General features: G+C 41.2%; 1 protein-coding gene across 2 annotated transcripts in view; it reads left to right on the forward strand.

Annotated features, from left to right (window-relative positions):
- LOC140483585 (MICOS complex subunit mic25-a-like) overlaps window positions 1–7,917 on the forward strand; it is a 513,939-nt gene extending 506,022 nt beyond the window's left edge. For both annotated transcript variants that reach the window (XM_072581810.1, XM_072581811.1), the window contains exon 8: window positions 7,566–7,917. In XM_072581810.1, the coding sequence (XP_072437911.1) occupies window positions 7,566–7,589 (24 nt within the window). In that variant the 3' untranslated portion in view covers window positions 7,590–7,917. The remainder of the gene's footprint in view (window positions 1–7,565) is intronic.
- The last annotated feature ends 5,065 nt before the right edge of the window (window positions 7,918–12,982 follow it).

Below are 12,982 nucleotides of genomic sequence, written 5' to 3' on the forward strand. Positions count from 1 at the left end.
AGCCAAGACAGGCCAGGTGACAGGCTTGGTCAGTAAGAGTAGGTGAGTATTTCAACTGTCCAGGAACAAACTAAGGTCAAAATTAGTCTTTAATTTAACTTTATTCCTTCTGCTTTAAACATTTTTAGGCTAAGGCCCCTGGTATACATTTAATATTCTTTAAATTTGAGGAAATAAATGGAAAGAGAGTAATTTAGGGGTAAGTTATGCCAAGGCAGCTCAGCCCAGTGGAATGCCTTTCCTGTGTGATGTGGTAGGACATGGGGTACTTCCAGTATCTAGGGTGACCACATATGCAAGAAGTTTATCCAGCTGCACAAACTAGAAATCCATGTCCTGGATCTGGAGGATCGGGTGGATTCACTGGAGTATCACGAGGCTGAGATCTTCACAGATAGCATTCATAGTGAGGTGGTGACACCACCAATAGTGCAGTAGTCCCCATCTGTTTCTCTGAGAGATTTTCTGGTGGGGGAATGGAATGTAATGACAGCCAAATCCCTAGCACCAGGAGATGCTCAGCTGCACAGGAGAAAAAAGAATGTCAGAGCAATAGTGATACAGGATTGTATGATGGAAGATTCTGTGGACATAAATGTGGCACCAGGATGGTGTGTTGTCTCCTGACACCAGGGTCAAGTATGTCACTGAGCAACTGCAGGACATTCTAAAGAGGGAGGGAGAAAAGGAGGAGCTTGTCGTTTATGTTGTCACCAACAACATATGTAAGGTGAGTAAGATAGTAAGTTAGGTATAAGTTAGAAAGCAGGACCTGAAAAGGCAGTAATACTCCCAGTGCCACATGCTGGTGGGACCCAACAATAGGAAAATAGACTGAATGAATGCATGACTGGAGGGATTGTATGAGAAGGAGGCATTTAGATTCTTGGGGTTTTGGGACTTATTGAGGGGAAGATGGGACCTGTCCATTGCAGCCCAGTAGGACTGAAACCAATATCCTCGCAGGGGCATTCGCTAGTCAGACCACACTTAGAGTATTGTGAGCAATTTTGGGACCTCAGGAAGAATGTATTGGCTCTGGACCGGGTCCAGAGGAGGTTCACAAGAATGATCCCAGGAATGAAAGGCTTAACATGAGGAATGTTTGAGGACTCTGGGTCTATACTCGATGGAGTTTCGAAGGATGAGGGGGCATCTAATTGAAACTTACAGTGTACTGAATGGCCTGGGTAGAGTGGACGTTGGAAAGATGTTTCCACTGGCAGGAGAGACAAGGACCTGAGGGCACAGTCCCAGAGTAACGGGAATACCCTTCAGAACAGAGATTAGGAGAAACTTCAGCCAGAAAGTGATAATTGATGGAATTCACTGCCACAGAAGGCTGTGGAGGCCAGGTCATTAAGTATATTTAAAACAGAGATAGGGAAGTTCTTGATTGCCAAAGGGATATAAAGTTACGGGGCGTTAGTCCCATTTGGTTGAAAAATCTATCAGCCATAACCGAATGGCAGAGCAGACTCCAAGGGCTGAATGGCCTAATTTCTGCTCCTATGTCTTATAGTCTTATGGTACTATGAGAGAGGATTTAAACTAGAGGGGTGAGGGATGGAAATATGAGCAGGCAGATTAGACTGAGGACAGCAAAGATGGAAATGTAAGATAGAAAATGAAAGCAGAAGGCAGAGGAAACAAGGGGTGGCAACAAATAGGGATGAAACACAAAATATTTTGCAAAAGTGTCAGAAAAACAAATCTGAAGGTAATATATGGAGCATTAAATTAGTTGAATTAACAGTGCAAAAAAAAATAGTATGATTGTAGTTACAGAAATATGGCTGCAGAGTGATCCAGGCTGGGAACTGAACATCCAATGGTATTTAATCTTTAGGAAGAACAAGCAAAACTGAAAAGGAGAGTGAGGTAGCACTGCTAATGAAACGTGTGTACAAGTGAGAACTGATTTGGTGTAGGAAATCTAGATGTGGAATCAATCTGATTAAGAAATAACACTGGATAGTAAACGTTAGTGAGAGTTGTCTATATGTCTCCAAACAATAGGTTTGGGGGTAGGTAGAAAACTGGAGATGTGTGCGACAAGGCTACAACAATAATGACATGATTTTAAGACCATGTTAATGATTATACTGTGGCACATGAATTCCTGGACTCTAAACAAGAAGGTATTTTAGACCAGGACATGGAGCAACCGACTTGGGGCAAGCTATCTTGGATTTTATTTTGCAATGATAAGGGGTTAATTAATAACTGTAAGAGAAAAATGACCATAACCTGATAGAATTCATCACTGGGACGGAATGTATAGTAGTCCAATCCAAAAGCTAGGATCCTAAATCTAAACAGAAGAAATTCTGAAGGCCTGAGGGGTGAGTTGGTTGTGATAGACTGGGTAACTTCATTAAAGGACATGACAGTGGGTGGGCAATGATTAATCTTTAAGGAACAAATGCATGCATTGTAACAGTTCGACATTCCCTTTGGGTGATAGAATACAACATGAAAAGGATCGAGTCACTTAAAAGTTTCAAGTCAAAAAGGAGTAAGCCAGAAAACTGTGAGCGGTTTATAACTCAGCAAAGGAGAACTAGTCATACATCACAGAAACAGACCCTTCAGTCTAACTCATCCGTGTCAACTAGACATCTCAATCTGACTTAGTCCCATTTGCCAGCATTTGGCCCTTATCCCTCTATATCTTTCCTATTCATTTACCCATTCTGATGTTGTAATTGTGCCCTCCTCTACCACTTCCTCTGGCAGCTCTTTCCATACATGCAGCACCTGCATGAAAAATTTCCCACTTCTTTGCCACCCTATTGGCAACACCACTTTCAAGAAACTATGCACCTGCACCCCGAGGTCTCTTTGTTCAGCAACACTCTGCAGGGCCTACCATTAACTGTGTAAGTCCTGCCCTAGTTTGCCTTACTAAAATGCAACATCTCACAATTATATAAAATAAAATCCATCTGCCACCCTCAGTCCATTGGCTCATCTGATCAAGGTGCCATTGCATGCTGAGATAACTTTCTTTGTCATCCACAACACCAACTATTTTGGTACTGTCTGCAAACCTATTAACCACACCTCCTATATTCACATCTGAATTATTTATATAAATGACAAAAAGCAGCAAACCCAACACTGATCCTTGTCATTACACCAGTGAACACTATCTCTAGTCTGAAAAACAACCCTCCACCACAACTTCTGTCTCCTACCTTCACCAATTTTGTATCCATTGGCTCGCTACCCATGGATCCGATATGATCTAAACTTATTTACTAGTCTACCATGGAACCTTGGCAAACGCTGTGCTGAAGTCCATATAGTTAAGATCTACGGCTTTACCTTCGTCGGTTTTCTCTGTCACTTCTTCAAAAAATCCAATCAAGTTAATGAGATACAATTTCCCACATACAAAGCCATCCTGACTAACCCTAACCAGTCCTTGCCTTTTCAAGTGCATGTAAATCTTTTACCCACCACTGACGTAATGCTTACCAGTTCCCTTTGTTTTCCTTACAGCCTTTAGAGTCATAGAGTCATAGAGTTGTACAGCATGGAAGCAGACTCTTCGGTCCAACCCGTCCATGCCGACCAGGTATCCCAACCCAATCTAGTCCCATCTGCCAGCACCCAGCCCATATCTCTCCAAACCCTTCCTATTCATATACCCATCCAAATGCCTCTTAAATGTTGCAATTGTACCAGCCTCCACCACTTCCTCTGGCAGCTCAATCCTTACACGTACCACCCTCTGTGTGAAAAAGTTGCCCCTTAGGTCTCTTTCATATCTTTCCCCTCTCACCCTAAACCTATGCCCTCTAATTCTGGACTCCCCAACCCCAGGGAAAATACTTTATCTATTTATCCTATCCATGCCCCTCATAATTTTGTAAACCTCTATAAGGTCACCCCTCAGCCTCTGACGCTCCAGGGAAAACAGCTCCAGCCTGTTCAGCCTCTCTCTATAGCTCAGATCCTCCAATCCTGGCAACATCCTCGTAAATCTTTTCTGAGCACTTTCAAGTTTCACAGCATCTTTCTGATCGGAAGGAGACCAGAATTGCGCGCAATATTCCAAAAATGGCCTAATCAATGTCGTGTACAGCTGCAACATGACCTCCCAACTCCTGTACTCAATACTCTGACCAATAAAGGAAAGCATACCAAATGCCTTCTTCACTGTCCTATCTACCTGTGACTCCACTTTCAAGGAGCTGTGAACCTGCACTCCAAGGTCTCTTTGTTCAGCAACACTCCCTAGGACCTTACCATTAAGTGTATAAGTCCTGCTAAGATTTGCTTTCCGAAAATGCAGCACCTCGCATTTATCTGAATTAAACTCCATCTGCCACTTCTCAGCCCATTGGCCCATCTGGTCCAGATCCTGCTGTAATCTGAGGTCACCCTCTTCGCTGTCCACTACACCTCCAATTTTTTAAATTTCTTAAATAATGGCACCACATTAGCTAACCTCCAGTCTTCCGGCACCTCACACAAGGTTACCAGTGATACCAATATCTCAGCGAAGGGCCCAGCAATCTCTTCCCTAGCCTCCCACAAAGTAAATAAATTGAATATGGGATGAAAAATAGAGTATGAGAGTAAACTTACAAGATACATAAAATGAGATAAGTTTTATGTAAGTATGTAAGCTTCTGTAAGTATGTAAAATTAAAAGGGTTACTGAAGACAAATGTAGGCCCCTACAATCTGAAACGGGAGAATTGATAATGGAGAACAAGAAAATGGCAGAGCAATTAAGCAACTACTTTTGTTTTATCTTCACAGAGGGTGACACACTGAACTTCCTAGAAGTGCCAGAGAATCAATTGTCCTTTGGGAAGGAGATACTGAAGGAAAGCAGTTTTTATTTTAAACGATACTGGAGAAATTAATGGGATTAAAAGTTAATATATCACCAGGCCCTGATGGTCTAATTCCCAGGGTATTAAAAGGAGGTAGCCACGGAAATAGTGGGTGTGTTAGTTGTCATCTTCCAAAATTTAGTTGATTCTGGCATATGTTCTGCAGATTGGAAGTGAAAAGTATAACTCAACAATTTTAAAAAGGAGGGAAATAATTTGGAATTACAGGCCATTAGTCTAAAATCAATAGCAGGGAAAATTATGCAGTTCATTTTAAAGGATGTGACAATAGGATACTTAAGAAATATCAGTGATATTACACAGAGTCAACTGGATTTATGAAAGAGAGAGAGTGTTTGACAAACCTACTGGAGATGCAAGTTTGTGATTTTTGGAGGATGTAACTGGAGATTTTTGAGGATGTAACTAGTTAAACTATTGGATGTGGTGCATTTGTTTCTTCAGAAAGTTTTTGATAAAGTTCCATATATGAGGTTATTCTGCAAAATCGAACCGTATGGTAGTAATATACTGGCATGGACTGAGAATTGGTGAGACAGGACACTGACAGGATGAATGAATGGGCCTGTTTTTAGAGTGGTAGCAGTGACAAGGGGGGATCTGCAGGGATCAGTGCTTTGGCCCCAGCTAGTCATTGTATGAGGGAATCGAGCGTAATATTTCCACATTTGTTGATGAAAGAAAATTTGTAAAAGTGTGGCTGTGACCCCCTGAAGGGAATTTAAAGAGACTTCAGGGCTGTTTAGACATGTTTAGTGAGTGGGTGAATAATTCAGTTTCATATGATGTAATCCATTTTGGCAGGAAAATAAAAGGCAGATTATTATTTAAATGGTGATAGGTAGGAAATGTTGATGATCAAAACGACCTTGACTCTTTGTACACCAGTCATTGAAAGCAAGCATGCAGGTCCAGCAATTAGCTGGAAGATAAAAGTTGACCTTCACTGCAAGGGGGTTTGAATGCAAGAGCAAGGGCCTTGGTCCTGATGAAGGACTTATGTCCAAAATGTTGACTCTCCTGCTCCTTTGATGCTGCCTGACCTGCTGTGCTTTTGTGCAGTTTTGGTCTCCTTACTTAAGATAAGACATGTTTTCCAAAGAGGGAGCGCAGCAAAGGTTCACCAGACTGATTCTTGGAATGGCTGGCTTGTTATTTGAGAAGAGATTGGGTCAACTAGGTATTCGTTAGAGTTTAGAAGAATGAGAGGGGATCTCCTTGAAATGTATAAAACTCTGACAGGGCTGCATAGACTGAATGCAAGGATGATATTTCCGTTAGACGGGAGGGTTCAGAATAAGGGGACATAGTCTCAGGCTACGTAGAAGGTCATTTTGGATTGAGATGAGAAGTGTCTATGAAATTTTCTATCACAGAAGGCTAAAAGATGTAAAATCACTGAAGATGTTTAGGAAAAAATGGCTAGATTTCTGGAAGCTAGGGATGTGGGGGGTGAGTAGGAGTATGGTGTTGAGATAGACAATCAGCCATGATCGTGTTGAATGGTGGACCAGGCTCTGTGGGCTGAATGGTCTACTCTATTAATTTCCATATTCCTATCTAATTAAAGCACTTATTGCAACGTTATTTATACTCTTCGAAAGTGAAACAAAGCCACCAAACCACTTGCCTGCTACTGTGAGAAATATGTTTGATCATAAGAGGAAGTGAGCTTTTGTAGTCGTAGACAATTGTTCAGAAACAAAACATTTTTATTCAAATGTTTAAATTCCCAGCATTCTCTGTTAGATACAACCAACAGAGCATCTGTGGAACGCTTTTTCTCACATAATGACTTGTTAAAGAGACAGTTTGAAAGTCATAAAGAGAAGTTTAGCAAAGATTCAGAACGCTTCACAATTTATTTTCTTCACAAGCGCAGTATTGTTTCTGCAAGCTTCCTGCAATACAATACTGGCTTCTGTATAATTAACTAAATTGTGAATAAAATTGTGTGTTAGTTTAATCTGAACATTTGAATCTGACAATATGGTGCCTTACTGCATATTTCTAGTGAATAAGAGAGTACGGTGGGTTACCCATTTGATCTGCAATACTAACACGTGGCATGGACACTCCATTGATATCACTTGCTGCCCCTCAGCATGAAGGACCCAAGTTCAATTCCACCCTCAGGCGACTGTGTGAAGCTTGCACTGTCCCAGTGTTTGTGTGGGTTTCCTCCAAGTGCTTTGGTTTTCTCTCACAGTCCAAAGATGTGCAAGTTAGGTGGATTGGCCATGCCAAATTGCCCATAGTGTCCAGGGATGTGTAGGCTAGGTGGATTAGCCATGGATAATTCAGGGGTAGGATAGAGGGGGTGGTTCTGCGTTGGATTCTATTTGGAGGGTTGGTGTGGACTCAATGGGCTGAATGGCCTGCTTCCACACCATAGGGATTGTATGATAAAAACCTGGAATAAGAAGTCATTGTTGGTCTCATGATAAACTGTCCAATTTATGGCAGTATTGAAAGATGGCGATTCCATTTTATGCAAAACAGGTGTACTGGTGGGAACTGCTTTTTCTGCTGTGAATGCAAATTTAGAATGTCAGGAGTGTTCCTGAAATATGAATTCCTCTACTGTGCTTTCAGCAACATGAGCATTGTTATGTGGACAGATGAACTGTGAGAATATTACATTGGTAATTCAAACAAAACAAAATGCATGTCGTCTTCCCTTCTTTTCAGATGCTGTTGGTGAATCATGGCTAAAGCGCAAGAAGGCTCTGTTCAGTGCCTGTTCCCGTAGAAACAATGTTCTGCTCTTCACAAACATGAAAGGGTTTGTCTATGATTGTGTTTAACAGTAAATATGCATTTGAACTGACTTCATCAACCCCTTGATATTAGCTCACTGCAAACGTAACTCAGTGTTCTTTTGAAACTCTGCATAAATCAACCCAAATTATTCCCTTTCTGCTGTATGTACATATGGAGCATTCCATCATGTCATACCTTCACCTGAAATCTCATGTTATAATAATTAAATGGTCCTGTATTTATTGTGTTCAGTTGAATAAAGTTTTTGTTTTGGAAAATACACTCGTTGCTTTCCTTTGTCCAGAACCTGTCAATTTCAGCAAGTATCTCTAATGGGTGCTAATGAACTGCAGGTGATTTCCCCCGTCTACAGTTATGTATTGATGGCACTGAAATGATCAATGCATGGCATTTAGCAGTCCCACCTTGGTGGGGCAGGAATTCCCAGGCTCAGAATCTCAATCTGTGTTGAGCAAAGTCAGAAGCCAGGTTATAGTCCAACAGGTTTATTTGGAATCACAAGCTTTCAGAGCACTGCTCCTTCATCATGTGAAGTTGAGGGAAGCACATAGACTTAGACCCAGAAATTATAGGCAGATCAATTCTAGGTAATTAAGAGCGTTGACAGATAAGTACAAATGGTGTGACTGGAGTGTTGACAGGCTGAATTACAAGTCTCTGCAGGTGATCAAAAGTGTCAGACAGTGTGAGTAAAGTGTCAACAGCTGAACAGCAAGTGAAGGGATGACCTATAATCCGATTAATTAGGGCAGAGAGATAATTTTTTAAAAATCAGAAAAGATGGTGCTAGTGATAAATATGTCCTTATCACACCATCTGACACTGTTGATCACTTGCAAAGATCTGTTATTCAGCCTGTCAACACTCCACTCACACCATTTGTATTATTTTTTGAACTCTTAATTACCTAGAGTTATCTTGCAATGATCCGCCTATAAATTCTGTGCCTGTGCGCTTCCCTGCACTTCACAAAGCGGCAGCGCTGTGAAAGCTTGTGATTTCAAATAAACCTGTTGGACTATAACCTGGTGCCGTGTGACTTCTGACTTTGTGCACCCCAGTCCAACACCAGCACCTCCACGTCATGTACTGGGCAAAGCTGACCTCAACCAAATCTGAGGTTGAGAAGGCAACAGGTTGGCTTGTGCATTTCTGGACCTGTCTAGGAGAGGCAAGTATGGCTTCCATTCATTATCCACTGAGTCTGACTGGACAGTGCAAGTTTCAGCAAAATAGGCTGCTGACAATGTTTCTGATTGCAAAGAAGGGGTCATTAGGCGAGGGTAATTTGTTTTGGGGATGTGAGAGGACTGCTGCTTTTTGATTGCTATCTTTCTGACAGAGGCTGCAGGCCGCTGATCGTGCAAGATTCCCTTGTGTTTCACACATAAGTTCCAATGTGTTTGGCCCAGAGAATCTCTGCCAACTTTTATGTTTTCAAACTCCCTCTGCCTTCGTGGGTGTCCCTTTTCTTTCTAGAAACCTTTCTTCATGAGATGCTACATAAATACAAATATGTTTTTTTGTTACTTTGAATAATAGTTTCATACAATGCAGAAGGAGGCATTTTGATTCATAGCGCTTCTGCTCGATTTTTGAAAGAGCTATCTAATTAGTTACATACACTACCTTGCTCTTTCCCCATAGTCTTGCAAATTTCTCCATTACAAGTATATATCTTCATGAAAGTTACAACTGAATCTTTTTCCAACACCCTTCTACATAATGTGTTCCAGATCATAAAGCTGCGAGGCAAAAATTTTCATCTCCCTGGTTCTTTTGGCAAGTACCTTAAAACTCTATAGCTTGGGTAGAAACATAGGTGCAGGGATAAGACATTCAACCCATTGTGCCTGCTTCACTATTCAGTTAGATCATGGCTGATCATCTATTTCAACTCCACTTTCCCACACATTCCAGAAAGTTATTGATTTTGATCTTGAACAGCCCCCTGGGTTAGAGATTTCTAAAGATGTACCAGCATCTGAGTGAAGACATTCCTCCTCAATCTCTTATTCTGAGACTTTCTCCTGGTTCTAGGCTCATCAACCAGAAGAAAATCCTCTCTACATCTCCCTATCGTGTACTGTAAGAGTTTTGTACGTTTTAATGAGATCACATCTCATCCTTAAAAAGTCTCGAGAATTTAGGCCCAGTTTCTTCAGTCTCTCCTCATAATCCCCATCCCAGGGTTTTATCTGGTGACCTTTCCTCTATACCAAGTATATATTCTTTTAAATATTCATTTGTGGAACATGGCGTCACTGGCTGGTCAGTGTTTATTGCCTGTCCCTAGTTACTTTTGAGAAGGTGCTGGTGGTGAACTGCCATTAGGGAGGGAATTCCATTATGTTGACCCAGCAACAATGAAGGAACAGCAATATATTTCCAAGTCTGGATGGTATGTGCCTAGGAGGGCATGGCGTTCCCATGTATCTGCTGCCTTGTCCTTCTAGATGATAGTGGTCATATGTTTGGAAGGTGAATATCATTCCTTAGATAAGGAAACCAATGCTCCAGGTATAATCTCACTCTGTAGAGTTGAAGCTAGATGTCTTTACTCTTGTACTCAAACTCCTTTGCAGTGCAGGCTAATGGATTATTTACCTTCCTAAAAGCTTGCTGCATCTGCATGCTAGCTTTGTGTGACTCATGAAAAAGGACACTCAGGTTCGTTTGGGCATCAACACAGCCCAAACTCTCACCATTTACAAAATATTTTGTCTTTTGCCTTTCCTATCTTCCAAAGCGAATAACTTCACATTTATTCACATTGTATTCCCTCTGCCCATTCACTCAGTCCCATGAAGCCTCCTTGCATCCACCTCCCAAGTTACATTCCCAGTTCTGAGGAAGGGTCACTGGACCCAAAACGTTAACTCTGATTTCTGTCCACAGGTGCTGCCAGATCTGCTGAGCTTTTCCAGCAATTTCTGTTTTTGTTTCTGATTTACAGCATCAGCAGTTCTTTCGGTTTTTGCATTCCCACCTAGTTTTGTATCGTCAGCAAATTTAGAAATATTCTATTTGGTCCCCACTTTCATATCATTTATACAGACTGCAAGCAGCTGTGGCTCAGATCTGATGCTTACCATACCCTGTTAACATTAGCCTGTTGCCCTGAGACTGACCATTTGATTCTTACTGTCTGTTTTCCAATTTACCAACCAATTCTGAATCCAGTATATTAATTCCAACCCTCCATCCTATAATTTTGTTTACTAATCTGCTGTGAGGGGCTTATCAGAAACCTTCTGTAAGTCCAAATGCGTCATGTTCATTGCTTTTCATTTATCTCAGAATTGCAACACATTTGTCAAACACAATTTCCCTTTCATAAATCCATGCTGACTCTGACCAATCATATCATTATTTTCCAAGTATCAAGTTATCACATTTTTTTGGAGTAGTTTCTAACATTCTCCCTACAACTGACGTAATACTAACAGGTTTGTGCTTCTCCATTTCCTCTCCAGCTCCGTTCTTAAATATTGGAGTTCAATTTTGCTACATTCCAGTCTGCTGGCACCTTTCTTGAATCTACAAAAATTTGAAAGATAACTACCAATGAATCCAGTATCTCTCAAGCCATACGCTCAGATATAGCTGGTCCGGTCCAGGGAATTTATCAAACTTCAATCCAGTTGATTTACTGAGTACTGACTTTTCATTCATCCTAATTATTTTCAGTGCCTCATTTTCACACAAGTCCTTCTAATCTTTCTTTCCGCTGTGTGGACTCTGAGAGACGCTATTTTCTGTGTTGCAGAGTCTAGTACTGGGAGCATGGTTTAAAATAAAGAGACAGACTTTCCAGGAGTGAAATTTGGAAACGCTTACACACAGCAACAGCGATAGAAGGTTGGAACTCTCTTCCATAACAGTAGTGATGATTAGCAACATAGATTTAGTTACCTAAGACACAAAGGGAAATGGGGCAAAGAAGCTTTATAAGTATATGTAAGTTGTTGTGTTACTTTGAATCACGGATTCATACAGGACAGGAGGTCATTTGGCCTGTCTTGGTTGTGTTTGCTTTTTGACGGAACAACAGAAACATATAAAATATGAGCATAGACCATTCAGTCCCTCAGACTTGCTCTGCCATTCAGTCAGACTATGGGTGATGTGCTTGTGTTACAAATTCCATATACCCCCTCTACCCCTAGTAAACTATGATTCATGGCCTAACAAGAATCTTATCCAACTTCACCTGAAAAATATTCAATGACCCAGCCTTCACTGCCTTCTGAAACATGGATTGAAAGTCAAACAACCCTCTCTGAGAAAATTTGCTTCTTATCTCTGCCCTAGAATCCTAAAACAGCGTCCTTCGTTCTGCACTCACCACAAGAGGAAACATCCACTATCTTGTTGAGACCATTCAGGTTTTTATGCCTAATCTAGTGAGTCACGTTTTCTTGCACTGCCCTTTTATGGAGTTAGTTTACATATCAGCCTTGATCTATTTGAACAGTGGAACAGGTTTGAAGGGTAGAATGGACTCCTGATATATATTCCTACACAATAGGGCATTCACTTTTCTATCCAGACTGGAGACAGGTGTGTGTGTTGCACTGAAGGCATTTCTTTTTTGTCTTTCTTTCCTTCTTAGATTGTATCTTTACTCCTGTCTTTACTCCTGTCTTGCAAGGCTGAGGTTGGTAACTCAATGGAAGAAGGCTGGGTAATCCTAGCAGCTACAAATACCTACACTGCAATTTTGAATTGATTTCCAATGTAAAGGTAAAGACAGCATTGTTCTAAAGGACCATAGAGCTGCTCTCTCATTAGAGAGAAGCGATTGGTAGTGGTTTAACCTGAGGGTCACCACACCTCGGCTGAGGGGAGAGATTGAGAGGGCAGTGCCTTCACTGTAGCCTCATCCAGCTTGGGAATTGAACTCATGCTATTGGTATGGATTCTGCATCAAAGTCCAGCTATCCAGCCAACTGAGCTAACCGACCCACTCAAGCTTAGTTAATAATTTAATTGGAAATGAGTCATCAGCTGATCCAGAAACTCTCCTACCCTCCACCATTGGGCAGAAGATATAAAAGTTTGAATACAGGTATGAATATATTTAAGAGCAGCTTCTTCCCCACTGTTATCAGAGTTTTGAAAGGACCTCTCAAATGTTAGTGTTGTTCCCTCTCTCTGCACTTTCTCTGGGCTATAACATATATTCTGCACTCTGTTCTGCTACCCTAATGTACTTTTTATGGTACTATCTGCCTGTATAGTATTCAAAACAATACTTATTGCAGTATCTCGGTACATGTGTCAACAGTATTCAATCAATCAATCATATGTGAACACACAGG

This window comes from Chiloscyllium punctatum, chromosome 12 (assembly GCF_047496795.1).
Source record: "Chiloscyllium punctatum isolate Juve2018m chromosome 12, sChiPun1.3, whole genome shotgun sequence".
NCBI classification, from domain to species: domain Eukaryota; kingdom Metazoa; phylum Chordata; class Chondrichthyes; order Orectolobiformes; family Hemiscylliidae; genus Chiloscyllium; species Chiloscyllium punctatum.